Raw genomic sequence first — 25553 nt, 5'->3', positions numbered from 1 at the left:
GAGTCAAGTTTGTTTTGGTAAGAGAACTTTGAAAGAGAATGGCTGAACTGTGTAAGAGAGTGCTAGAAGAGAAAGAGATGTTGGCGTTAGTTTGAATTTATTTTCGTAAAACAACAAATATAATTTTTAATATATTCTTAGCATGTAAACTAGATTGAAGAATTCTTTTTGCTTTTGGATAATTTTTTAGTACTTAATGTTTATGTTTTAAAAAATTATACTTTAAATTTAATTAATAGTGTTATTTAATATGCGTGAGTTGCTTAATATTTATGTCCATTGCTTTTTTACGTTTTTGAATTTATTTTCATTTTTAGTTAATACGATTAATAGTAATATTTGCAAATATAATTATATAATACATTGAAAATATTAACAAAGTTAGCCAGAATAAAAGTAATGATAAAAAGTACAAGGAATTTTCATTAATTAAAAATATGAACATTTGCTAAACAAGTCAATGATATATATTTTTTAAATAATAATTATTTATTTTATTTAAAATAAAATAATTATTTTAATAAATAGTAGTATATAATTATTCTTATTAGTATCCGACCCCACGAGTTTAATTTTCTAGATCCGTCATTGGACCGACCGACACAACTGATCTTTTGTTAACCTTTTTCCCTCTGGTGTCTTTCTCCATAATCAATCGTAGACGGAGCCCCCACAACCACAAAACACGAATTAAGAGAATCATTCAATGAAGACATTGATCTATATGGCAATGCTCATGTTAGCATCTATTCACGGTTAGACTGAAGAGAATCAGACGATTTCTGCACATAAACCATACAATCTACTTCACCAAGTAACACAAGTTTCATAATATATCCATTTTTAGTTACTCAATCTATGCATTCGGCGAAGCCACGTGGCGGTTTAGTAGGTCTCTAAAGATTCAATCAAGGGAGGCCAAAATCCAAATCCCTACTTTTCAACTCCCTCTCCCCCCGAGCAACTCCATGCGACGCCTTTGTTGCAACGTCGACTCGATGCGTCTCGCTGAGACGCGATTGAGCCAGCAACGCGCCGCATTATAGGTACCCTAGAGCAGTGACGGAGCTAGAATTTCAACGATGGAGGCCTCAATTCATTGTTGAAATTGTAAAGTTTTTCTGGCAGCGACACTATCGAAAATAGTTAAGGCATGAACGTTAAATGATTGACTCCAAAATAAAGATAAGTGATAGAAACTAGAAATACAAGGAAAAAAAACAAAAGGTATTATAAGCGTCTTTAAAACACAAAATGAAAAATAAGTGAAGGTGAAAAATAAAAGTTATGTGTCTGAGTAAATAAAAAAAATTGAGAATAAATAAGTCGCAACCCATATGCAGAATAGGGCTACACGGGCTGATCCGTTTGGGTCGGCGGGTTATGCAGGCTGGCCCGAGTGGGTTACGTGTTAACTCATGGGTTGAGCATTTAAAATAAAAACATAACTAAAATTTTGGGTTATATACCTATATGAAGTATATATGGTAATTATATTATTAAACGCAACATCTATACATATATAAAGCCACAGTTTTGGCTGGCCCACTTTTCCCTCCAACTATAATAAAATGTGTACTGATCATATCATATAAAATTTTCTCATATTATATAATTATCTTTATTCCATGTTTCCATTGTTTTAATACAAGAAAGCAATTTCAAATGATAAAAACAGCTTTAAAGAATGATGTAAAGGAACAAACATTTAAGATCCAATAGATATATAAATAAGTCCAAGTGAAACAGCTATTAAAATTACTTCTTAGACAATAGATAAAAGACTTGAACTGTGTAAAGTGGTGCAATATGAATGACAAACTATGTAAATTGGTGCAATATGAATGACAGAAGTTAAGCTGTCAGATTCTGTGTAAAGTAAGTGGTACATTTCATATTCCCTTATACATCTATAATCTAAAATAAGATATCTTTGGCTTAGTCTTTAACAATTCAATCCACTGAATTCCTGCACAAAAACAAACAAGAGGCAGGGAGTAATAAGACCAAAGTAATAAGATCCAATAGATATATTAATTAGTCAAAAACAAACATGAGGTACGAGTAATAAGAAACATTATACAGACCTTATTATAATTAACTAAAACAATGATATATTTAAAAATAAATCTCAAGAAAGAAGTTAACAGGTATACACCTTAACAATTTCACAAGTACATACTAATTGTATGTAGTACAACACTAAGTTTTACATGATAAATAATAAGAGCAAAAGTTGCAACAAACCTAAAAACATCACTAAATCTGAGGTTAAACTATGAGCTCAACAATAAACAGTGCTTATTACACATGATTCTATTGAAAAACTAATTTTAATCTAATTATCCAAAGGATATATGTAAAACCAGATTCAAATTCAAATTTCAAAAAATGAGCCAAAGCACACACACTCCTCTATATATAGAACAAAAGACAAGGACCAAATGCACTCACCATTTCATATTCTAAATTCCAACAATGCCTCTGTTTACTTTGCTCAAAGATCTTCAACCACACACTTCAAAGTGGGTAATCAAAACTAGATGTGTTAGAGCATATGAAGTTTCTGCAGGAAGCAACAAGACAAATATAAGCTCTCTTGATTGTGTTCTTGAAGATAAGGAGGTATGCATCGAAATTTACAGATTTACAGCTTCATTATCAGTAATAAGATATTCTAATTTTTACATATTTTTATTGCAGGGGACTCAGATTCATGCAAGTTTCCCACGTGATATAATGCATAAATTCAAAGACCAAATCAAAGAAAACAAAGTGCTATGTATTCGCAATTTCTTTGTGAATAGAAACCGTCTAACAAACAGAGTCACTACAAACGAACACCGCCTATTTATGAACCCAAAAACTGAAGTTCTTGAAGTGGAAGACCAGAAATTTCCAGAACATGTCTTTCAGTTCAAAAATTTCAAAGAAGTGGCAGAGATAAAAAGAATTGACAAGGAGCCACTATTTGGTATAATTCCTTTAATCTTTTGTGGTTTTTGTTAAAGCTTTATACAAATTATATACAAATATAATTTATTTATTGACACAGATATAATGGGTGTTGTGGTGGATACTGGAAATGTGGTGACACAAGGAAACTCTAAACTCCTAGAGTTGCAGATTATGGATAAGTAAGACATCTTTGCTTTGATATATGTTTTAAACACATACTAAGTAACATATTATATTTTCCATGACTAGGCACAAGAAAATTTATTGCACATTGTGGGGAGAACATGTAGACTCTTATTTACATCAAATGGAGACTTTTAAAATTGAAACCATTCCAATCATAATTGTGAGATTCTGCAAAGTCAACATGTTTAAAGGTAATGATTTGAGTACAGTAACATATAGCATTTTTTATATATCACAGAAACTATATATTTTGTATTCTAATATTTGTATGATAAATGCAGGTGAAAACAGGGTTGGAACATATTTTAATGTCTCTAATGTGCTACTAAACTTTGACTGCAAAGAAGTACATGATCTACGCAAATGGTAAACAACACTTATTAGAAAAACATTTTATAGACACAAGTTACAAAATCTATTCTAATAACCATATTACACAGGATTTCTGGAGATACAAGGATTAGTCTTACAAAACAGAATGTTGGAAAAATTATCAAAAAGGCTCTTGATGAATATGAGGATCTAAAAATAACAAGCCTTGAGGATGTACTCTGCTTAGAGGTTCTTTGCAATATAACTTACACATTTGCAATCTTCTAATTGCATAGTAAATGAAAAAAATTATTATGTAATTAAGTTTGTTGATGCATGGACACAGGAAGGAAACTACTGGATTTGTGGAAAGATAGAGACAATGCTTCCTCACTATGGGAAATGGTTCTATTTGTCATGCAAAATATGTGGCAAAAAAGTTGATAAAAAAGGAGAACAATACTACTGCACCAAATGCACAAAACACTATCATGAAGCAATTGAAAGGTACTCTTTCTTTTAAAACAGTTTATTTGTTTCATATTTGTATTTCAAAAAAGAACTACTAATAAAATTGTTTATTACAGATATAGGTTTGTTGTTAATGTAGTAGATCCAACCTACAATGCATCACTATTGATATGGGACAGAGAGAGTCGCCAAATGATGGGAAAAAAAGTTGGAGAAGTTGTACTAGCAGATAATGAGGTATATATATAAGTATTATATAACAATATTTTAGGTTTGTAAACCAATATTATTTATTGAATAATATAATTTTATTTTCAGATAGGAAAAGAGGACTTCATACCATCAGAAATTGAAGAGAAAATCCTTGGAAAAACTTTTCTATTCAAAATAATCCTGCGTAATGACATGGAATACAGAGTGAATTACCCTTTTAGTGTTATCAAAATATGCACTATACCACATGTAATAGAGAAATATGTGCCAGCATCTCTTAACTCAAATAATACTGAAGTAGGAGAATCAAGCTTAAGTTTCAGTGACCTTCTCTTTGGATCAGACATTCTTAATGAGGTATATATTCTCAAATACAAAAAATTTATATAATAAATATTTCAAAGGGCTAACATAATTTTTGGCTGTTGTATTGGCAGATGGGAGATGATGGCATGCATAAACCAATTGCATCAACTAAAACATGTGCAAAAGGTGAAGAATGGATTATGAAAGCATCACTCAAAAGAAACTTGGAGGAAGATTTTGATAATTGCATGCAGGAAAAAAAGCTTAAGAGTAATGATGAGCAGGAGGGTTGAAGATAGATGCTTAGGGTTTAAAATCAAGGAAAGGCCAATCCTTTTGTTTTTTGGATCTGATGTTTTATTAAAAGCATTAGACTGTAAATAGAGGGTATTAGTAATACCATCACTTAGATGTAGTGAATGCAATTAAGATTGGCCTGTTATGTATTAGGATGTTCCTGCTGCTGTTTTAGTATGCTGTTTTAGTATGTGGAATATAAGTAATGTCTATTAGTATTTTAGTTTCAATTGCTAAATATAATTAAAAACTATTTTTATATATCGATCTATAAATATAATAATTTTATAAAAGCAGAATTTAAGGGAACAAATAAACAATAGAATAAATATTATGTTAAGTAGTTAATTAATTAATACACTTAGGTATTGTGAAACATCCAAAACTTGAAACAATGCAGTACATAAGAGAAAAAACAACTCACTCAATAATAAATGAATTTAATTTATTTATTAATACATTAAGGTGTAGTAATTTATTTACTAATACGCATCCAAAAGTGGAACTAAAGCAACACATATGATAACAGATAATTCAATCAGTAATAAATAACATGTTGTTTAGTTTATATACTAATACACTAAGGTGTAGAAATTTATTTACTAATACACTAAGGTGCAATGTTACATCCAAAAGTTGAACTAATGCAACATATAAGATAACAGAAAATTCAATCAGTTAAAAATAACATGTAGTGGAATAAAAAAATAAATATTTTAAACATGAGTTTAATTTGTTTCAGAACATAAATAGACCTTTGAGGATTCTTATTCTAAATGAACGGGTCATTTTAAAGAAGAGAGTATTAACTAAATTGAGTTACATATTATAATAGAAAAAAAGTTTGAAAGTAAAACAATCCTACATAAAAAGAAATAATATAAACAATTAACAAATAATCTTAATTCTTAAACTTACAAGCGTACATATAGACTAATTACTAAAATTTAAGTGGACTCTATATTCACCTAATAAAAGGTGATATATGCAGATATTTTGACCATTAGTTATCTAATAAGTTAGAAAAATTGTTTAAAATTGAGTTAACTCTATATTACACTAAAGAAGCATTCATTGACCAATGGTTATTGGTCACTTTTAATACAGTTGCATTGTTAACCGTGATCTGTGATAAACCCTAACTAATACCTATATCAACTAAGAATTACATAGGTGATCACAATTAAAATTTAAAATATTTATTTATCAGTGGACAACCATAAATACTCTCAGAAGAAAATTTTTAAAATCACATAGAAGACTCAACCCTCAGTTAATCATTTAGATATTCTGCTACTCCTTTATTTCGTAATAATAATACCATTACTAAGTATGCGCATGTTTGTTGTTAACAGAAATCAAAGATTGAGGAAGAAGACATTATATGCCACACTCTGCAACTATGAAAAGGCTTACAAAATCTACAAAGCTTACTTCATCTATTGAAGCCCAGACACAAAACAAGACAGGTATTTTCAATATATGTTTTAAGCTTTGTAAAATGAAAATTATGCAGTTAGGAAGAAGTTTAGGACATACCTATTGCAGCATATTAGCCTGAATTTGGAAGAAAATCGATACTGATCGTTTTCTTATCTGGTGGTTTCTCTTTAAGCTGCATATATGTAGTTTGATGTCAATACCTAAATGTTAATGAAATAGTTCCCTAATAGAGAGTAACTATTAATGAGTAGAAGGAATAAGAAACTTAACTTATTGATACAATAGCTTGTATGCACGGCAAATTAGTCTCCAGATCATCTTCTTGGCGTTGTTTCAATCCTAAAGAGACATAGATTAGATTGAGGTCAACATCCATATGTGCAAAATCTTAGAAAAAATTTAGAATGCGACTGGATATTCAAAAAAAATTCGTAGTATTTCGCAAAAATTCCAAGCGGAATGAGCATACTTTACATGCCCATATAAATCACAGCTAGAATACGACCGAACTTCCATCGCATAATCAAGGAAGCTCTAACAATAGTTGTAGATTTATGCTTAAATGATAGATCTACAGCCGAGATTAATGTAGAGTAAAGTACAAAAAGGTAAAAATTACAGATCTGGAGTATGAATGTTAGATCCTAACCATTGAGGGGCAGGAAATTGGCAATTCCATCATTTCTAGAAAAAATTCAAAATTATAACAAACACTTACAAGTTCAATATAGATCTAAATGTGATGCGCTACAGTCAAGCTAACAATCGCAGTTGTCATAGATCTATGGTTATAAGGTAGATCTAGAACCGAGATTAGTGTAGGATGACCTTTTCTTCACAGATCAGGAGCATTTTTGTGGAATCCTACCCAATGAGGTGTAGGAAATAGCCACTTCCATCATTTCTGATCAAAAAAATCGAAAACTATAGAAAAGCTTCAACTCGATTGTTCTTAAAAATAAGCAATCTGGGTTAATCTTTGAATACTATTTTAAAATAAATCTAACAAAAATAAAAAAGGATGCATTTCATATAGAGTGAATGTGAATATTGCAACAAGACCTATATTAAAAAAAGAGAGAGAATCCGTTTGATTTGAGCACTGGAGAAAATATGAATCGATATTATAAATGAAGATAAATTTAGGGTTTGCTCATATTAATGAGCATTTATTTTGTGGGCTTTTGGTAGATGTGGCGATTTTAGTCCATTAGGGTTTGCTCATATTAATGAGCATTTATTTTGTGGGCTTTTGGTAGATGAGGCGTTTTTTAGTCCATTACTAGATAAAAATAATGCCTAATTGTTTGCATTCACTTCTCTCTCATCATATGTGTATAATATTTTTGGGGAAGAATCCTATGCTACGGATTAGTATAGGTGTAGTATGTGTATCGATTATTTTGGGAAGTAATATGTGTATAATATTTTGGGGAAGAATCCTATGCTACGGAGGAATTCACAACACCCTTTCCATTATATTTTCCATTTTCCTTTTTTTTTTTTTTTGACATATCAATCAATCAAAATAACAATAATATTCAGTGTTTTGATTTATAATTAGTTATTTTATTCTTTTAGTTTTTTGGAGGTTTTATGCATGTTTTATTAATTATATATCTTTACAACATGTCTATTGCAGAAAAAAATATATTATGCAATGTATATAGTTGGTATTACTATAATTTAGCTTACATAAAAAACATTAACTAATGTCAAATTTGAAAATTAGAGTTTACGGTTATATTAATAAATTGATCAAATCTAATGTGGGAGAGAAAGTGTGAGGGGGAATAGATATTTAATGTAAGATAAATTAAAAAAGAAAAAGAAAAGAAGAGAGCGTTGGTTTTGTGTCGTCGGCTACGGCAATTTGGTGGTTGTGTGTTGGGAGAGAATAGCTTTTATATGGTTGTATAGATTATGGTTTTAATCACAAGTATATTAATTTAATTAGTTATAGTCTAATTCATTGAATTAATTTCGTACTAATCTAATGTAATATATTTGGGCTCATTATTTGAACTATACTATTAAATTTTTATAGTTAATAAGTTTGGGCTCATAATTTTCTATAATTTGGTTTATAGAAGTATTCCTTGAATTATTTTTTGTTTAACTCAAATGTACTAATATTATTATTTTTTTGAAGTTTATGTTGGTGGATCCGTTGAAAGTCCTATTATTATAAGTGATGTTGTTCGTGATGATCTTACGGAAGAGAGCACTATTGTTTCGTCTTCATTGTATCAATGTGGAGGTATTTTTTTATTTCTATTGGGATTTAATTTTATTATTTTTTTATTTATGTAAATGTAATGCATATGAGTATACTACATTTGATAACTATTTTTATTGTTTATCTTTGTTAATATTATTATAATAATTGAAAATTAAAATTATTATATTGAACCATTTCATTGCTCCTAACGTTTTTATAAGTTTTTGTTTTCTATTTTCATTTGTAAATATGTTAATAGAAGTACAAATTTAATGATATTTAATTTTTTATTTGTAGATTATTGGGATATTGGTGATGCTTTGTTCTCCTGTTCGTATTGTGGTGCGTTGTTTTGGTATGAGGAACGTCTTGGCAAACCGAATAAACCCAAGAGTCCGAGATATTCCCTTTGTTGTATGAATGGGAATATTGAGCTTCCTTTGATGATAACTCCTCCCGAAGTTTTATTGCGTTTGATGTTCTCTAACGATGCCAAAAGTGTTCACTTCTTGAAAAATATTCGTTCATATAATTCTATGTTTTGTTTTACTTCTTTGGGAGGTAAAATTGATAATAGTTTGAACACCGGTCGTTCTCCTCCTGTTTTTCGTTTATATGGTCAAAATTACCACTTAATTGGTAGTTTGCTACCACTGCATGGTGCACCTCCCAAGTTTGCTCAATTGTATATTTATGACACGGATAATGAGATCAATCATAGAATGAAGTCTGTGAGGTATGTATTTATATTTATATGATTTCAGTGTTAAAATTTAGTTGAATTTTTTATATTTAATTTTAATGTAGTTATTATCTTTGCAGGGAGAGAAATATTGTTAATGATCTTCACTCTGAGATTGTATGTGACTTACAATTTATGTTGGATGAGTATAATGTGCTGGTAAAGTCATTCCGTTTGGCTAAAGAAATGATCAATCAACAAAATTCATCAAATGTGAAATTGAGGTTGCTTGGTAAAAGAGGTAGGGATGGAAGGACTTATAACCTACCTTCTGTTTCTGAGGTAGCCATGCTTGTGGTTGGGGATTTTGACGACGCATTGGGTGATAGAGACATTATTGTTGAAAAACAGTCAGGGAATCTACAACGCATTAGTGAACTTCATCCTTCTTATCTTGCATTGCAATATCCGTTGTTGTTCCCTTATGGGGAGGATGGTTATACAGAATTCATAGGTTTTTCTGATTCTTCTACTTCCTCATCGACCAATAGAAAGAGAGTTAGCCCTAAAGAGTTTTTTTCGTACCGCATGCATGATAGAGTTGCTGAGTGTTCTATTATTTTGTATGCGAAGCGATTGTTTCAACAATTTATTGTGGACGCATACACTATGATTGAATCTGGACGATTGACGTTTGTTCGAACCCAACAAAAGAAATTGCGTGCTGAAATTTATAGCGGGTTGGAGGAGGCCGTTCTACGTGGTGAAACTGATAGTTCCAGACATGGGAAACGAGTTATCTTGCCTTCCAGTTTTGTTGGTGGTGCCCGGTATATGATTCAGAATTACCAAGATGCGATGGCTATATGTAGATGGATTGGATATCCAAATCTTTTTATAACATTTACGTGCAATCCTAAGTGGCCTGAGATTGGGAGGTTTGTTGGGCCTAGGGGTCTAAAATCAGATGACCGTCCTGATATCGTTAGTAGAATGTTTAAAGTGAAGTTGGATGGTTTCATAAGGGATGTTAAGAGTAAAAAAATATTTGGAGCCGTTAAAGCAGGTTCATTTGCATTTTTTTAAAGTTTTTTTAAACATGAATTTAAGTACTTTATTTTATAATTAAACCATATTCTTTTTATGTATTGTGATGCAGTTATTTACACCATTGAGTTTCAGAAACGTGGATTGCCCCATGCACATATTTTATTATTTTTAAGCAATGAGGATAAACAACCTCATCCTCGACGCATTGATGAAATTATATCTGCTGAAATTCCTGATCCATTGATTGATCCTTATTATTATGAGTGCGTCAAAGAACTTATGATGCATGGTCCGTGTGGTGTTGTTCGAAAATCATCCCCCTGCATGCGTGATGGACGTTGCACTAAGTATTATCCCAAGAAATTTGTTGCTGATACAATCTTTGATGACGATGGTTATCCCATTTATAGGCGTAGAGATAATGGTCTGGTTGTGTTGAAGGATGGTGTTTCTTTGGATAACAGATATGTTGTTCCTCACAATCGTTTTCTCCTTATGAAATATGGTGGTCATATTAATGTTGAGTGGTGCAATCAGTCCCGGTCAATCAAGTATTTGTTCAAATATGTACATAAGGGTTATGATAGGGTGACAACATCTTTTTTCCAATCTGGAGTTGATGGTGTTGAAAAAAATCTGGATGAAGTAAGTTTGTATTATGATTGTAGATATGTATCATCTTGTGAAGCTGCTTGGAGAATTTTTGGGTTTGAGATTCAATACAAGGATCCTTCAGTTGAACGGTTGAGTTTTCATCTTCCTAATGAACAACATATCATTTTTGATGAAGCCGATTCGTTGGATAATGTCCTGAATCGTAGGACAATTCATGAGAGTAAGTTCTTAGGTTGGATGGAGGCAAATAATATATATTCTGAAGGGAGAAATTTGACATATGGCGAATTTCCAACCAAGTTTGTGTGGAAGAAAGATCATTGGCAACCTAGAAAACAACGTTATTCGATTGGGAGGTTGTTTTATGTTGCTCCTGGTTCTGGTGATATGTATTACTTGAGATGTTTGTTGAATGTCGTTAAGGGAGCTACATGCTATGAGGATCTTAGATTTGTTAATGGTGTTCAATATGATACATTTAGAGATGCATGCTTCGCTTTAGGATTGTTGGATGATGATAAAGAGTATATTGATGGAATTGTTGAGGCTTCTTTTTGGTCATCTGCCCATTCACTAAGATTGCTGTTTGTAAGTCTGTTGTCATCGGAATCTGTTTCTCGACCGGATGTTGTATGGCAAAAGTGTTGGAAACATTTATCCGATGATGTTGTTTATAACCAAAGAATATTAAGAAATCAACCAGGTAATTTTTAACTGAATATTTTTGTTGTATTTATTAAATATTTTTTATGTCGGCCTAATTACATACATATTTTCATTACTCCAGGTTTGGTGCTGAGTGATGATGAAATTCAGAATTTTGTGTTGGCGGATATTGAGAAATTGTTAATGAATGTTGGTAAAAGTTTGCGTGATTACCATGGTATGCCGTATCCAGAATCGCAGTATTTTGAAACATCTCAAAATACATTGATCAGCGATGAGTTGTGTTATGATCGTGAAGCTTTAGGAAGAGAACACTTGGAATTTCTTTCAAAGTTCACGGATGAGCAACTTCATGTTCATGATACGATAATGTCGTCTGTGAATTCGACTGAAGGAAGAATGTTTTTTGTTTATGGTTATGGAGGGACTGGAAAAACATTTATCTGGAGGTCTTTGTCAGCAGGGATTCGTTCGAAGGGAGGTATTGTGTTAAATGTGGCGTCCAGTGGCATAGCCTCTTTATTGTTACCTGGAGGTAGAACCGCCCACTCACGCTTTAAGATTCCTATCAATGTTAATGAAGATTCTATGTGCAATATAAAACAAGGTACGGATCTTGCCGAGCTTATCATAAGGTCGAAACTCATCATATGGGATGAAGCTCCGATGATTCATAAACATTGCATAGAAGCCGTTGATAGGACTTTTAGAGATATTCTTCGTGTGTTTAGTGAGTCCAGTATGGACAAACCGTTCGGTGGAAAAACTATAGTTTTTGGTGGTGATTTTAGACAAATATTACCTGTTGTTCCTAAAGGGAGTCGACAGAATGTTGTGAATGCCACCATTAACTCTTCATATCTTTGGAGTAATTGTACAGTGTTGAGGTTGACCAGAAACATGAGACTGTTGAGTGTTGAATCTTCTTTTGAAGCTTCTAAGTTGGAGGAGTTTTCATCTTGGGTTGCTTCTATAGGTGATGGAGTTGTTGGTGGTCCGAATGATGGTGAAGTCGTAATTGATCTTCCCTCTGACATTTTACTGTCTAATATTGGAGATCCTCTTAAAACCATTGTTGAGAACATATATCCTTCTTATATGGATCCTGAAGAGTTGAGCAATTGTTTGCATGATCGTGCTATACTTGCTCCCACGCTTGATGTTGTTGATGAGGTTAACCAATTCATGATTTCGATGGATCAGTCTCAAGGTCGGGTATATTTGAGCTCTGATAGCATTTCAAATTCAGATTCCACATCGAATGGTTTAGCTGAGATACATTCAGTTGAATTTTTGAATAATTTGAAGTGTTCAGGTACCCCTAATCATGAATTGATGTTGAAAGTTGGAACTCCTGTAATGTTGTTAAGAAACATAGATCATTCTAATGGTTTGTGTAATGGCACCAGATTGATAATCACCCGGTTAGGTGATTATGTTTTGGAGGCCCGTGTCTTGGGGGGGCATAATATTGGTCATAGAGTTTTGATTCCGCGAATGTCATTGATACCGTCTGATCCAAGGCTACCTTTCAGATTCCAACGACGCCAATTTCCTTTGGCTGTATCATATGCAATGACCATTAACAAAAGTCAAGGCCAATCTCTGTCTCATGTTGGATTATTTTTGAAAAAACCGGTCTTTAGTCATGGACAACTTTATGTTGCTATATCTAGAGTCACAAGTCGTGAAGGTTTGAAGATTTTAGTGTGTGGGGATGAGAATGATAGTAGAAGTGATTCTACTCTTAATGTTGTTTACAAATAAGTCTTTCAAAATGTATGAATTATTGGTGTTAGAGAGATGTTTGTAATGATTTTATCGAGAAGATGTTTGAATTCTATGTTGTGTTTTGTTTACTTTGGCATTTAGTATTTCTCAGTCTTTTTAATGTATATCCTGTTTTATTTCTATTTTTTTTCCACATGTTCTTTCGCCACAGTGGTTTGACAGACTTATAGATATATAAGTAAATGTATGATTTTTAAATCTTCATAATCTTATGAATATAAAATTTAAATAGTTTCTATTCTTGATTTGCAATAATTTTTTTTTTTTTTTTATATAATTTTTTATTTTGATTTAATTTGTTTTAAATATATTTTCTTATTTTTTGAAAATTATTTGGCCCGTGCATAGCACGGGTGGTAATACTAGTTGATATAAAGTACTACATGGTAATTATGTCTTCTCTCTCAAATTGGAAGTTAGGGTTATATGGAATATAGATGTTATTAATATGTACTCATATTAAAAGTTATTGATGTAGAAGAATGTCATTCAACTCCATAAAATTTGTATTTTGACATACTACTATCTATCATATCTTTTTCACTACTTAGAATTCATTTTTTTGGGTATACAACTAAGAATGTCATTCAACTACTTTGAAATGCATGATTTCCATTTAATTATAGTCAGATTCACGTGTGCTACTAATTTGCGATATGTTTATGTATGTTGTTTAAATTTTCAATTGCAATTATTTTATTTCTCTTGCTCACTTTGAGAATACTTTACTATTTGCGACAATTTTTTTTTAAAGTTAGAATATTGGAATGGATAGAAGTAACACATAAGATCACTTTGACCCGAATAGCTCGTGGGTTAGCTCGAAACCCGAAGATTTAGAGTTACAGTCGAAAATTTACAACCTGGATAACCCGCACCTATATAGCCCAAAAACCCGAGTAAATTGGTCCGAACCCGAGTGGGTTAGCCCAATTGAATCCCTAAGCGGGAGCCATGGAAAGAGAAAATACTAACTACTAACAGCAAGTTTACATGACTAAATCGAACCCGACTCGTAACAAGATAAGTTATTCGACATAAGATTTGTTTTGATCGAATACCTTAAGTGTCGAATCCAACTTTAACCCATGAGACAAGAAATACAAATAAAAACCATTTGGTGTTAATTAAAAAACATAGATAAATAAATCAGTGCAAGTGAGCTAATATTAAAAAAAAATTCTTGACCTCACTTCAGCCACACGCAACAACGACACCTTCACTAAGCTCAACCAAGCTCTCAATGCAAATAACGGAATGCTCGAACTCAAATTCTGGAAAATCAATCTTCTCAGTTGTTTCGTTGACCACATCATACCAATAAAATATCTTGTGATCTCACCAAAAAAGAATCATATATATTGCTATCTTTTGAATACGTCAATGACAACATCTTAATTTCAATATGCTTACTCACATGGTACTCACTGGTGCTAATAGCGAGTACATCTATCCAGGAATCTATCATTCCATACTCTTTCATCACTCACACCACAACCTTGTCATGATTGTGGCAAACTAGACACATACAGCCATCAAGAACAACTAATCTAATACCGAAACCTTTTATTTGAATTGAGAGCGGAAACATTATCTCACACTCAGATAATGTACTCAAATTAAAAGCCATTATCACTCCCGCGCAGGGATCCAATTCATATTCCCATGTTCCATCAGATTTCATATCCAGAGTATGCAAAGTACCATTAACGTGCTCACGCGAATTCCCCGGAACTGGATAATGGAATTTCAGAATTTTAGTCCATGTATTTAACTTTAGACTATAAACATACTCGGTTGAACGTTTGATTCTAACAACCTGGTAATTGTCATTTTTTAAACCATATCCGAAACCAAATGAATATCTAACTCGCCCATGGTCCGGATGATCTTCCAGTATATCGGGCAACCTCCGGTACATTGCGTGAAAGGGTTCCACAAACAAGGTGGCCGGTGGATTGGACTGCACAATCATAACTCCATTGCAAGAATTCGAGACCCCGTCGACGCTTTCGTAATATGCAGCCGGAAAGATGCCGGGAGTCTCGTCGAGCGCCTCAAACTGGAACTTGTAAAATATGCCATTGCCGCCGACGAACAGAGATCGCTGATGCGCTTGGCATAGATGCTTCCTAATGAAAATCCCACTTCCAATTAAAGTACCCCAAGTCGGTGCGACATCGTGGAATCGCTTCGGATATTTCACCGACAGATTGCAAAGGATTTCCTTGACAAAATCGAACGGAAACACCATTTCAGTTTACTTGAATAGAATTGTTCTTGCGGCATGACCTAAAATCTAAAATCCCTAGTTGGGGAGCTAATAAAGTTTTAGAAGTAGCATATTATATTTTTTCTAAATGATTATTAGTGGTAGTTAATATTTTTTTATAATGGAGCCATTGGCTTACATGGAAAGCTATTGTTTTAGGAATTCATCGTAATTTCATTTTTATCAAATTACAACTATCTTGATAAAATAGTACTCCCTCCGTCCTATAAAAATGAGTTAAATTATTTTAGGTCATTTTAATAAATGATGAGTTAAATGATCTAAAAATGACATCCGAATTTTATAAATTGATCTGAACTGATTAATAATGACTTCCGTGTTTTTAGTCAATTATCAGATCGCATAATTTTTAAGACGCAATTTGAGCTCCATTTCTATATTAAGATGCTTTTGATATTTTTTCTAATCTAACATCCAAAACGGCTATATATTAAGAAATCATCGATTCAGGTATACATTTTCCAATTTTATTGGTATCCTTTTCATTTTTATATATTAAATTCGTGTTTAATATTCATTGTTTAATTTAATGCTATCTAGCCTATCCCAATCTCAAATAAAACCTCAATTCTCTTAAAATTTGTTTACGGGTATTTTCGTAAAAATAGGGATTTTTTCTCACTATTTAAGCAGCAGTGGCAGAACACCACCTCCAACTTGAAATTCAAACACCCACAGAAACTGGGCTTCGGTTTCTCTCTCCAAATTTCAAATTTACATTTCTAAGCGGGAAGTGAAGCGAAGACCACCTGCCTCTAATGGCGGATGGCAACAAGAAGCCGGCGATGAGTCTCAATCAGCTCCACAATCGATTTCTATCCGCCTCTCAAGCTAGACCCAAACAAAAACCTGGTAAGTCTTCTCCCAATCATACGCATCTACCGATTAATTAGTTACTCCTCCGCTCACGCATACTCTCCTGTTTCCGATCGTGGTTTCATTTCGAAATCTGCAGTTGATCATACTAGTGCCTTGCCAACGGGGAAGCCCGCCCACGCACTTGATGATGCCCCGCGGTTTGATTTTGGTTCTCCTTCTCCTTCTCCTCCTCCTACCCAAGGTTTTTACCTAGATTCTACTTTTTTTATATATTAATTACTTTGAAGGATTTAGGATTTTTCATTTATGTGTGGATTATGACATTATCTGGTTGTTTTCCCCCTATTAAATTGTGCAGGAGAGGTGGATGTCAAGGAGCCTGTCTCGAGGCTTAACGATTCATCTCCCCGGCTATTTGCAGGCTTTGATGATTTCGATTCGCGATCTCCCATCTATGGTATTACTTGAATTCGATGATGCTGTTTTCTACAAAAACCATGAAAAAAGTATTTTCTCAAGTACTCTGTATAACTTCAATACATCTTCAGAATTGGTCTAAATTAAAGAACTAGAAATAAGGATGACAGGATGCGAGTGTTATAGTACTATGTTTTCCCCTTCCCATGATGTGTGGTGCATACTGTTTATGGTTTATTTGTCCAGATAAATTGATACTTTTTTCTGAATATTCTGAACATTGTTAAAGCCTCCAAACCACCTGAAAGTTGCAAGACAACTGAAGAAGAGGAAAGTTCTTTTAAGAAGAATTCTGCTACTTCTGACTCAGGTGAACATAATACTGATCTTCAAGGCCAGTAATTTGCATTTTTCTAAGAGTTTGATGAGTCATTTTGTGATTTTCCCTGTGTCTTCTGTATACTGTTTTTCTGTCATTCTAACACATTTATGTCATTGTATCATGCAGTTGGTGTGGATCTCAACAATATTCAGCTGGAGAGCAGTAAAATACCTGCAGAAGCTAATGCTGAGGAGGGAAAATCTTTGTTATCTGGTGTTACTGATAATTCCGATGTTCCACGTATTGTTAATCTTCTTGAACCAATTATATTGATTATCTTAGTAAGCATTTTCTGCAATTTATTTCACTCACTTGATTTGTGGATTCAACAGGAGAAGAGAAGCAAAAGAAGGTTAGAATGGAAGGCAGACGTCGCCTCTGCAAAATTTCTGAGAACAATGAAGACACCACTGGTGCTGGGGAAAAAGCTAGTAGTGCTCAAGAACCAACTGTTGATGATATTTGGGATTTCGACTCACCATTGCCAGTCAAGAAAACATGCGAGAGTAGTGGAAATGAAATCATGGATATACTTAATGACTTGAGCTCCAAACTTGAGATCCTTTCCATCGAGAAGAAAAGGATTCCCAAGAAAGTAGATACCATGGATGGTTTTCAGGGCTCATTGAAAAGTAAATTACATGATGTAACCATCAAAGAGGGGTTCCATGATTATAAAGCTGATGTTTCTTCACACGTACCACACTCTTATTCCCAAGATGAAACAGCTGGGACAAAAGGTGCTGGTAATTTCACCAATAAATATCAGAAGAACAAAACTAGGGGTTCTGATGCAGTGGCTGAGAGCTATGTTGGTAAGCCCAGCAGAAACATGGATAAGTATGAAAAGATAATGAATATTGAACCAGCGAAGGAACATGCAAAGACAGGGTCAACTAAAGAATTCCAAGATTATAGTTACAGAAATGAAGATGAAGATTATGTGGCTTTGAGTAAACGACCCCCCTATAAAATGGATAAGTATGAAAGGCCAATAAATATTGAACCAGCGAGGGTTCATGCAAAGTCAGGGTCAACTAAAGAATTCCAAGATTATAGTTACAAAAATGAAGATGAAGATTATGTGGCTTTGAGTAAACGACCCCCCTATAAAAAACCGGATGGTCAAACAAAGTTTATTAAGGTGTCTGATGAAGAATCTGATGAGGTGACTACATTTGACAATCATGTAGACGAATTCACTCTGAGTGGTCTGAGGGGCACATACAAGCTACCACATAAAATAGCAAATATGCTGTATCCTCACCAGAGAGAAGGACTAAAGTGGCTTTGGTCTCTTCATTGCAAGGGTAAGGGTGGTATTTTGGGTGATGATATGGGCCTAGGAAAGACAATGCAGGTAGATGAAAGTACTTATGGTAATAGTCATTTTCCTTTTTACATTTAGTCACAGTGTATGATTTACCAGTTACATATCTTTTCAGATTTGCAGTTATTTGTGTGGACTATTCCATTCAAATTTGATCCGGAGAGTCTTGATTGTTGCACCTAAGACCTTGTTAACCCATTGGATAAATGAACTATCAACAGTTGGACTTTCAGAGAAGACAAGAGAGTATACTATTCTAGCAACTTTTTATATATTGTTTTTGATTAATTAACTAACTTTTCTCACTCTTAGTATATTTGTTATATGAACACTCACAGGTATTTTGCAACTTGCCAAAAGACTAGGCACTATGAGCTCCAATATGTACTTCAGGTTATCTTTCTTGTGAATTCTATATACAATAAAAGGCATGTAAACTGCATATATTTGCATGAATGGATTATTTATTACTTTTGGATTAACAATTTTATGTTTTGTTAACCACAGGACAAAGGTATTCTTCTCACAACATATGATATAGTGCGGAACAACACAAAATCCTTATGTGGAGATCACCGTTACAATGTGGATGGTGAAGAAGATGAATTGACATGGGATTATATGATACTTGATGAGGTATGCACTCTATGTTATTATTCATATATACTATATATACTATATACTATTTGAATAGAATATTTCGAGAAGGATCTACTTGCTTGGTTTTGTTGTCATCATGTTCCCAAACTATAAAATCTGTAGGGCCACCTGATAAAAAATCCGAGTACCCAGAGGGCGAAAAGTTTGCTTCAAATACCTTGTCGTCATCGTATCATTATCAGTGGAACACCACTCCAGAACAATCTCAAGGTAGCATGGTTTAATTTCACGTCTTCATATAATTGGAATATAATGTTTATTTTCTTTCATACAAGAAGCATCGGAAAACTATTTACTTATGAAAACTCTATCTCTCTAGGAACTATGGGCTTTATTTAATTTCTCCTGTCCAGAGCTGCTGGGTGACAAAAAAGAGTAATTGTCTTACCACCCCCAATTCCATAATTTTGTTGAATATATGTGGCATTTGCTAATCTCTTCTACCATTACTCTTTTTTTATTTTTAGGTTCAAGGATAAATATGAGTACTTCATCAGTCGGGGAAATGAGAAAAATGCTTCTGATAGGGAAAAGCACATTGGTTCATCAGTTGCAAAGGTGATTTTAATATTGGTGTACTAAAAATGACTTGTTTGTGCAACTGTGTTTGTATATCAAACTGTAATTGTTAAAACTTCATGAGACCTTTGCTTGTGCTGTTCTTGAGCCTTCTTCTTGTTGCACTTGAGTACTAATTCCCTTTAGATTTTCATTAGCTAGAGCCCAGAATATGCCAATGCATTGGTGTAAGAATTTGCTAGAATGCTTGAATATTATATACATATATATCTGTATATATATATACTACCTCCGTCCCTTGAAAATAGAAACTATTTCCATTTTGAGGCGTCCAAACTTTCTCTACTTTCTATTTTAGGACGTGGACCCCACAATCCACTAACACTACTTCCACTACTTGAAATAATTTCATTGTCATTTGTCTCATCTCTTGGCATCTTTTGATGATAGAAACTGAGAGATTGCATTCAGCCATATTTCTTGAGAAGAATGAAAAGTGAAGTTTTTCGTGATGATGCCTCACTTTCCAACAAGAATGAACTTATTGTATGGTTACGGTTGACACAATGCCAGGTAATATTCATAGTTGTAATAAAAAATGGTTGTTTACTTTGGGAAAAGTTCACTAAAGAGTCCATATTCTTTATCTTCGTGAATTCAGCGCCGACTGTATGAAGCTTTCTTAAACAGTGAGATTGTTGTCTCTGCTTGTGATGGCTCACCTCTTGCTGCACTTACGGTAATATCCATCATGTGTTTTCAATTTCTGTTTAAATTTATGTGTTTTCATTAGGCTTTGACATATTATTAAATATGTGCTTCATCTTGCCATGTTATAAACTTTTGTTAACTAACTAATTGTTCTTGATTTCTAACGCATTGAGACTGATACATCTTTTAATAAACTAAAATCCTTTCATGTTGCAAGAACACACATTATGTCATTTGAACATCCTTTATAAGTATTTCACAATTTTCCTTCCTAAGTGTAAACTTTAACTGCCATTCACTGCATATGAAATGTAAGTGCAAACTCCCATGATCTCTCTTTATGTTGGCATTGTCTTGTGTGCACTGTCAACACACTGCTGCACTGAATAGCTCATGCTCTGATATTTACCATGAATCTGCCATTCATTTTTAATGGAGTCCATTGAAAGTTTCATCCATTTCAGAGTTGTTAAGTTTGATAACACTTTGGCTTAAAAGCTGGCAATCTAGTGAAATAGGTTAGAAAACTAATGCAGACAAGCATTATCCCGGGAAGATGCTTGGACTAGCTTATTGACAAAAAGAGCAGAGTATGTTTTGACAAGCTTTGTTTTTTCATTGAATCAGATCTTGAAAAAAATATGTGATCATCCGCTTATATTGACAAAAAGAGCTGCCGAAGACCTTCTCGAAGGGATGGATGATTCCATGGCTGAGCAGGAAGATCATAAAGTTGCTGAAAAACTGGCAATGCACATAGCAGATGTTGCAGATAGATTTGACATTGTTGAGAATCACAATATCTCTTGCAAAATATCATTCATATTGTCTTTACTGGTAGGCTCATGATTTGCACCACGGTTCAGTAATTTCATATTGGTTGATATTTTTCGCCTGATATTTATGTTTGGTTACAGGGAGACTTGATTCCAAAGGGACATAATGTGCTTATATTTTCTCAATCAAAGAAGATGCTTAATCTAATTCAGGTTATTCTATGTTTAGATGTTTGATATTCAATTCACGATATTGTTGAACACAGGAATTGCTTTTGTAGCTTGCACACACTATTTCTTACCATGATTTGTTCTGCTTCTTGTTTGTGGTCTCTAAGTTTAGAAGGAAAAAGAAGCTGAATTAGTACACCTACTCCCTGTTTGCAACCATTTATCCTTAGTAGACTGTAGATATGAAAGATATCATTTTTTCTTTGCATGATGCTCTGACCAGTGCTTCAGATAAAGACCTGATAATACTCCCTTAGTATGGAACTCATGTTGGACATTGTGAAATACTTTTATGATTGTTCCTGTTGGAAATTGTTGGCTGAGAATTTGTTATTTCACATTATTAAATTTAAGTAATGGGATTAAGGGGTCAAAGATTCTCATGCGAGGAATGGTACTTTAGGTGGAGATCACGAGATAGTTAGAGGAGTGAGAAATTTAGAGACTTTGACTCTGATATGCATACTTACTTTCGAAATGAAATACCTACAACTAGAAACTGTAACCCATGAAGTTAGATATCTTGTCAATAAAGAATATTTATAGGAGATATGAACTTAGTTAAAGTTGGACTCTCATACATATACATATGAGAAGGTTGTCACTGTCAGGATTGGTTAAAACACACAACTGTAAGTAATGCTGATCTTTAGATCTTCTCATTGGGTAAATGATACTTACATGCAACATGATCAGGGCCTTATTACTGGTTGTTTCATCACATGATCTTGACACTGGGTAACTGCTAGCCACTTTCTGCCCAGTAGATATGTAAGATGCTAATTTTAATCAGTCTTGTCGATGTCACAAGTTACTCTGATCAAAGTGTGAAATTCCATTTTGTACCAAATAGTTTCTTCAAAAGGAATATGGGTTTCAAACCCTAACATAGAAATACGATTGGATCGTTTCTCATTTTACAGAATAATGAAAATTGTCAGCAAGCCTTCTTCATAGGAAGGTCATTCAGTTAGTAGTACTTCTTGTGGTTTTCAGTTTTATGTTGACTCTCTCACACTCCTTCAACTGCCATCAGAGACATGCAAACGAACATCTCCCTTGATTTTGTTGGAAAACATGTTTTCTATAATTCTGTTCTTATATTACTCTTGTTACTCAGGAGTCACTGACATCTAGTCATTACAAGTACATGAGAATAGATGGTGATACCAAAATCCTGGACAGAGCTAAAGTTGTAAAGGTATGCTTTTCTATAATGAATTTGTTTGAATACACATATATAAACTGCTATTTCCAATATGAATATCTGTTTTTCATTTTGTAAAGGATTTTCAAGAGGGTCGTGGAGCTCCAATTTTTCTCTTGACTTCCCAAGTTGGTGGTTTGGGCCTTACACTCACTAATGCGGATCGTGTAATTGTGGTTGATCCAGCATGGAACCCAAGGTGCATTATTATTATTATTGAATGATCTGGGCTTTAGAGTAATTGATAAAAAAAAATGCTATTTCCTTATTCTTCATTACATGTGAATAAATGGCTGATTAAACTGTAACAAGCATTGCATCTGTTCGGAATAGTTCTTCCTTAATGATTAACTCCACTCAACTTTTACAGCACTGACAATCAGAGTGTAGACCGTGCATACCGAATTGGGCAGAAGAAGGATGTCATAGTGTACAGATTAATGACATGTGGAACTGTGGAAGAGAAAATTTATAGAAAGCAGGTTTGTGATGTGTTTTTTTCTCAAGTTATGGTGGGGACTGTCTATAATATCTCAAACTTCAAATTGATGTACTGATGGAGGTCAAGATTAGATTTAACGTCCACTCGTGGTCGATTTAATATTATCAAATTTTCCATGTTAGATAAAGGTTTCACGGAATGTACTCTGTTTTAGATTTCAATAATTATGTAATAAAACTGCTCCTTGTACTTTATCTTGATAATGCTCAATGCACATTTTAAAACAGACATGAAACCATCTTCTGCTATGTGATGCGTCCATGTAGTCCAAAAAGATTCCCATGCTTGAAATAACTTGTTTATAAGTGACAGAAGAATAGAGATTTGTGCCATTATGTCTCAATTTTTCATGGTCAAGTTTGAGCCCTTACTTACGTTCAGTTATATGCTTTATTTATATGTGAACCAGGTATTTAAAGGTGGCTTGTTTAGAAGTGCAACAGAACAAAAGGAGCAGATCCGATATTTCAGCCAACAGGTATTTGTTTATGCATTTGTTTCACAAGAAAAAATGTCTAATATCTGTTCTGACCATGCTCTAATGTCCCCTAGAAGCAAGTTGTCATCCTTAGAATTGATTTATCTCAAGGGAACGAAATACTAGTAAATTTGATCTACATATTATGCTGCTGCCCACAATCTTTTCAAGAGTGAATGCAAAAATTAGTACCTGGTGCAAACAACAAGTGACATGCTATTTTTGTATAGTTCTAATATCTTTGTAAAGTTACATTTCTGCAGTCAAATTATATTATCTTTTTTCTGTGCCTGCGGCATTCATTTAAAACCCTTTGTTTTGTTGTGTTTGAATTTCCAGGACTTGCGGGATCTCTTCACTGTGCCCAAACTAGGATTTGATGTTTCTCCCACCCAACAACAGTTGCTTGAAGAACATGATCGGGAGCATACTATGTAATTCTTTGTTTCTAAGCAATCATCTTTCATACGAATAACTAATCAGTCCAAGTTCTAATGTTTATGCTTTATCCAGGGAAGAATCTCTTAGAGGCCATGTAGAGTTCCTTGAAACTCTCAACATAGCTGGAGTCAGCCAGCACAGTTTGCTCTTTTCTAAGGCAGCCCCTTCGAATGAGGTTGAGATACTTGATGTCGAGGAACCGAAAAGGTCAGTCCCTGTTGGATTTCTTAAAAGTGCACATTACAATTGAAAATTTGGTTAACCTAGTGCTCACTTTGACTAAACATCAAGCATATCCTTGTTGTTGGTACTGGTGATATGGATTTCCATTATTTTAAACACAGGTCCAGAGGGACTACGTACATGGGGAATGCATCTACACGATCACCACTTGAACATAATGTCGATGGGTAACTCTTGAGAAAAATATTACTAGCTCTTCATCTTTATTATAAAAGTTCATTGGTCGTAAAATGAATACATATGTCACTTTTGTTATGCAGAGCACAGTACGCATTTAATCCCAAGGATGTAAACAGAATGCGGAGAAACTCAGTTCCTGATGTCACCGAACCATCTGAAGCTGAAATCAAAGAGAGGATAAGTCGCTTGTCTCATATATTCTTGAATACGGTACACACTCTTGTGATTTATTATTTACATTCTACTAACCTGAAGTGGCTAACTTTGATCTTCAAAACTTGGACATGCATATTTCTTGTATTCAAATGGCTTCTATCCTTCTATCGTTAAATTACTTATATCTTCATCTAGAATTTTTATCTTGTCATATAGACGTTGGCAAATAACATGGTGGTGGGAGAAAAGATGCATGTTTGTATATCAAATAGTAGCATATTTTCAAGACATAAGTAAATCAATCTTGTTAATTTTATTTAGATTTATTATTATCCAGGCTGCAGTGTCGAGACTACCTGATAAAGGAGAGAAAATACACAAGCAAATAAATGCATTGGAAGTTCAGCTGAATAACCTGCGGATGTCAAAAGGGGACAAGGTTAACGTAATTGAATTATCGTAAGTGTTCTGATTGTAAACCATAATGTAAATTTTGGTGCCATGCATTGTTAACATTTAAGTATGTTTCCCATGGCACCTCATTTCAACTAGAAAACAAAAACAAGTATGACTCCCATGGCACGTGCCAACTTTTTGGACTCTTTAACTCTGAAAATTTTTGAAGTTGCTATTTTCTAGCAACTATATTTCCTTATTTTACTCGAGATTTTATCTTAATTTGCGGATGATGATTTATTTTGACACTTAATTTACATTTTAAATTTTACTACTCCCTCCATCCCTAAAGAATATGCACTTCGGGTTTGGCACGAGTTTTAATGTAAAATTGGTAAAGTAAGAGAGAAACACAGAAAAAAAGTAATTAAAGTATTGCTAGTGGAGAATGAGTCTCATCTCATTAGAGAGAAAAGAGTTTCTAAAAGTAGAAAGCATATATTCTTATGGGATGGACTAAAAAGAAAATAGTGTATATTCTCGTGGGATGGGGGAGTATATTGTAAACTACATATGTGATCCGTTGCTAACTTATCAATGC

General features: G+C 33.6%; 4 protein-coding genes, 1 long non-coding RNA gene and 1 pseudogene across 8 annotated transcripts; 4 read left to right on the top strand and 2 right to left on the bottom strand.

The window, feature by feature from the left end:
* Positions 1-1741: 1741 nt before the first annotated feature.
* On the bottom strand, positions 1742-7224 carry LOC125218484 (uncharacterized). Of its 3 annotated transcripts, XR_007175964.2 has the most exons (6): positions 6905-7224; positions 6457-6525; positions 6283-6358; positions 4268-4320; positions 2455-2566; positions 1742-1969 (listed from the first exon to the last, which is right to left on the bottom strand). It is a non-coding gene; the product is annotated as an uncharacterized LOC125218484 (long non-coding RNA). The 3 variants fall into 3 exon arrangements; XR_016137124.1 differs by lacking the exon at positions 4268-4320 and having other exon boundaries at positions 6836-7213; XR_007175963.2 differs by lacking the exon at positions 4268-4320 and having other exon boundaries at positions 6905-7211.
* A 1659-nt stretch (positions 7225-8883) lies between these two features.
* On the top strand, positions 8884-10175 carry LOC148934074 (uncharacterized). The gene is made up of 2 exons (XM_089062174.1): positions 8884-9143; positions 9230-10175. Exons 1-2 carry the CDS (start codon positions 8884-8886, stop codon positions 10173-10175), a joined length of 1206 nt encoding a protein of 401 aa, XP_088918300.1.
* A 57-nt stretch (positions 10176-10232) lies between these two features.
* LOC148934073 (uncharacterized) lies at positions 10233-12537 on the top strand. The gene is made up of 3 exons (XM_089062173.1): positions 10233-11457; positions 11542-12434; positions 12532-12537. Exons 1-3 carry the CDS (start codon positions 10233-10235, stop codon positions 12535-12537), a joined length of 2124 nt encoding a protein of 707 aa, XP_088918299.1.
* A 20-nt stretch (positions 12538-12557) lies between these two features.
* Positions 12558-13205, top strand: LOC148934072 (uncharacterized; annotated as a pseudogene).
* A 1492-nt stretch (positions 13206-14697) lies between these two features.
* Positions 14698-15465, bottom strand: LOC125220449 (F-box protein CPR1-like). The gene has a single exon (XM_048122617.1). It carries the CDS (start codon positions 15463-15465, stop codon positions 14698-14700), a length of 768 nt encoding a protein of 255 aa, XP_047978574.1.
* Positions 15466-16161: 696 nt separating this feature from the next.
* On the top strand, positions 16162-25234 carry CHR24 (chromatin remodeling 24). 2 transcript variants are annotated; one of them, XM_048120151.2, is made up of 25 exons: positions 16162-16356; positions 16460-16564; positions 16682-16780; positions 17030-17110; positions 17249-17335; positions 17455-18482; positions 18568-18698; positions 18791-18845; positions 18960-19088; positions 19215-19322; positions 19432-19487; positions 19580-19670; positions 20082-20204; positions 20293-20370; positions 20970-21179; positions 21260-21331; positions 22470-22550; positions 22637-22755; positions 22927-23038; positions 23468-23536; positions 23876-23970; positions 24050-24184; positions 24322-24387; positions 24481-24610; positions 24894-25234. In XM_048120151.2, exons 1-25 carry the CDS (start codon positions 16263-16265, stop codon positions 25017-25019), a joined length of 3480 nt encoding a protein of 1159 aa, XP_047976108.1. In that variant the 5' UTR covers positions 16162-16262; the 3' UTR covers positions 25020-25234. The 2 variants fall into 2 exon arrangements, with proteins under 2 accessions (XP_047976108.1, XP_047976106.1); XM_048120149.2 differs by having other exon boundaries at positions 17249-17362.
* The last annotated feature ends 319 nt before the right edge of the window (positions 25235-25553 follow it).

Source organism: Salvia hispanica, chromosome 1 (genome assembly GCF_029641045.1).
Source record: "Salvia hispanica isolate PSC_SH4W2 chromosome 1, Shi_PSC_v1, whole genome shotgun sequence".
NCBI lineage: Eukaryota > Viridiplantae > Streptophyta > Magnoliopsida > Lamiales > Lamiaceae > Salvia > Salvia hispanica.
Note: the sequence above shows the minus strand (reverse complement) of the source record. Positions and strands in the feature narration are given on the sequence as shown.

Bases quoted from the DNA above. Each gene is read 5' to 3' on its own strand.
- LOC148934074 (XM_089062174.1), top strand. From the start codon at position 8,884: ATGTTCTCTAACGATGCCAAAAGTGTTCACTTCTTGAAAAATATTCGT. The intron at 9,144-9,229 runs GTATGTATTTAT...TTATCTTTGCAG, and splicing joins CATAGAATGAAGTCTGTGAG to GGAGAGAAATATTGTTAATG.
- LOC148934073 (XM_089062173.1), top strand. From the start codon at position 10,233: ATGTATTGTGATGCAGTTATTTACACCATTGAGTTTCAGAAACGTGGA. The intron at 11,458-11,541 runs GTAATTTTTAAC...TCATTACTCCAG, and splicing joins AATATTAAGAAATCAACCAG to GTTTGGTGCTGAGTGATGAT.
- LOC125220449 (XM_048122617.1), bottom strand. From the start codon at position 15,465: ATGGTGTTTCCGTTCGATTTTGTCAAGGAAATCCTTTGCAATCTGTCG.
- CHR24 (XM_048120149.2), top strand. From the start codon at position 16,263: ATGGCGGATGGCAACAAGAAGCCGGCGATGAGTCTCAATCAGCTCCAC. The intron at 19,323-19,431 runs GTAGCATGGTTT...CTATCTCTCTAG, and splicing joins CACTCCAGAACAATCTCAAG to GAACTATGGGCTTTATTTAA. The intron at 21,332-22,469 runs GTTATTCTATGT...CTTGTTACTCAG, and splicing joins AGATGCTTAATCTAATTCAG to GAGTCACTGACATCTAGTCA.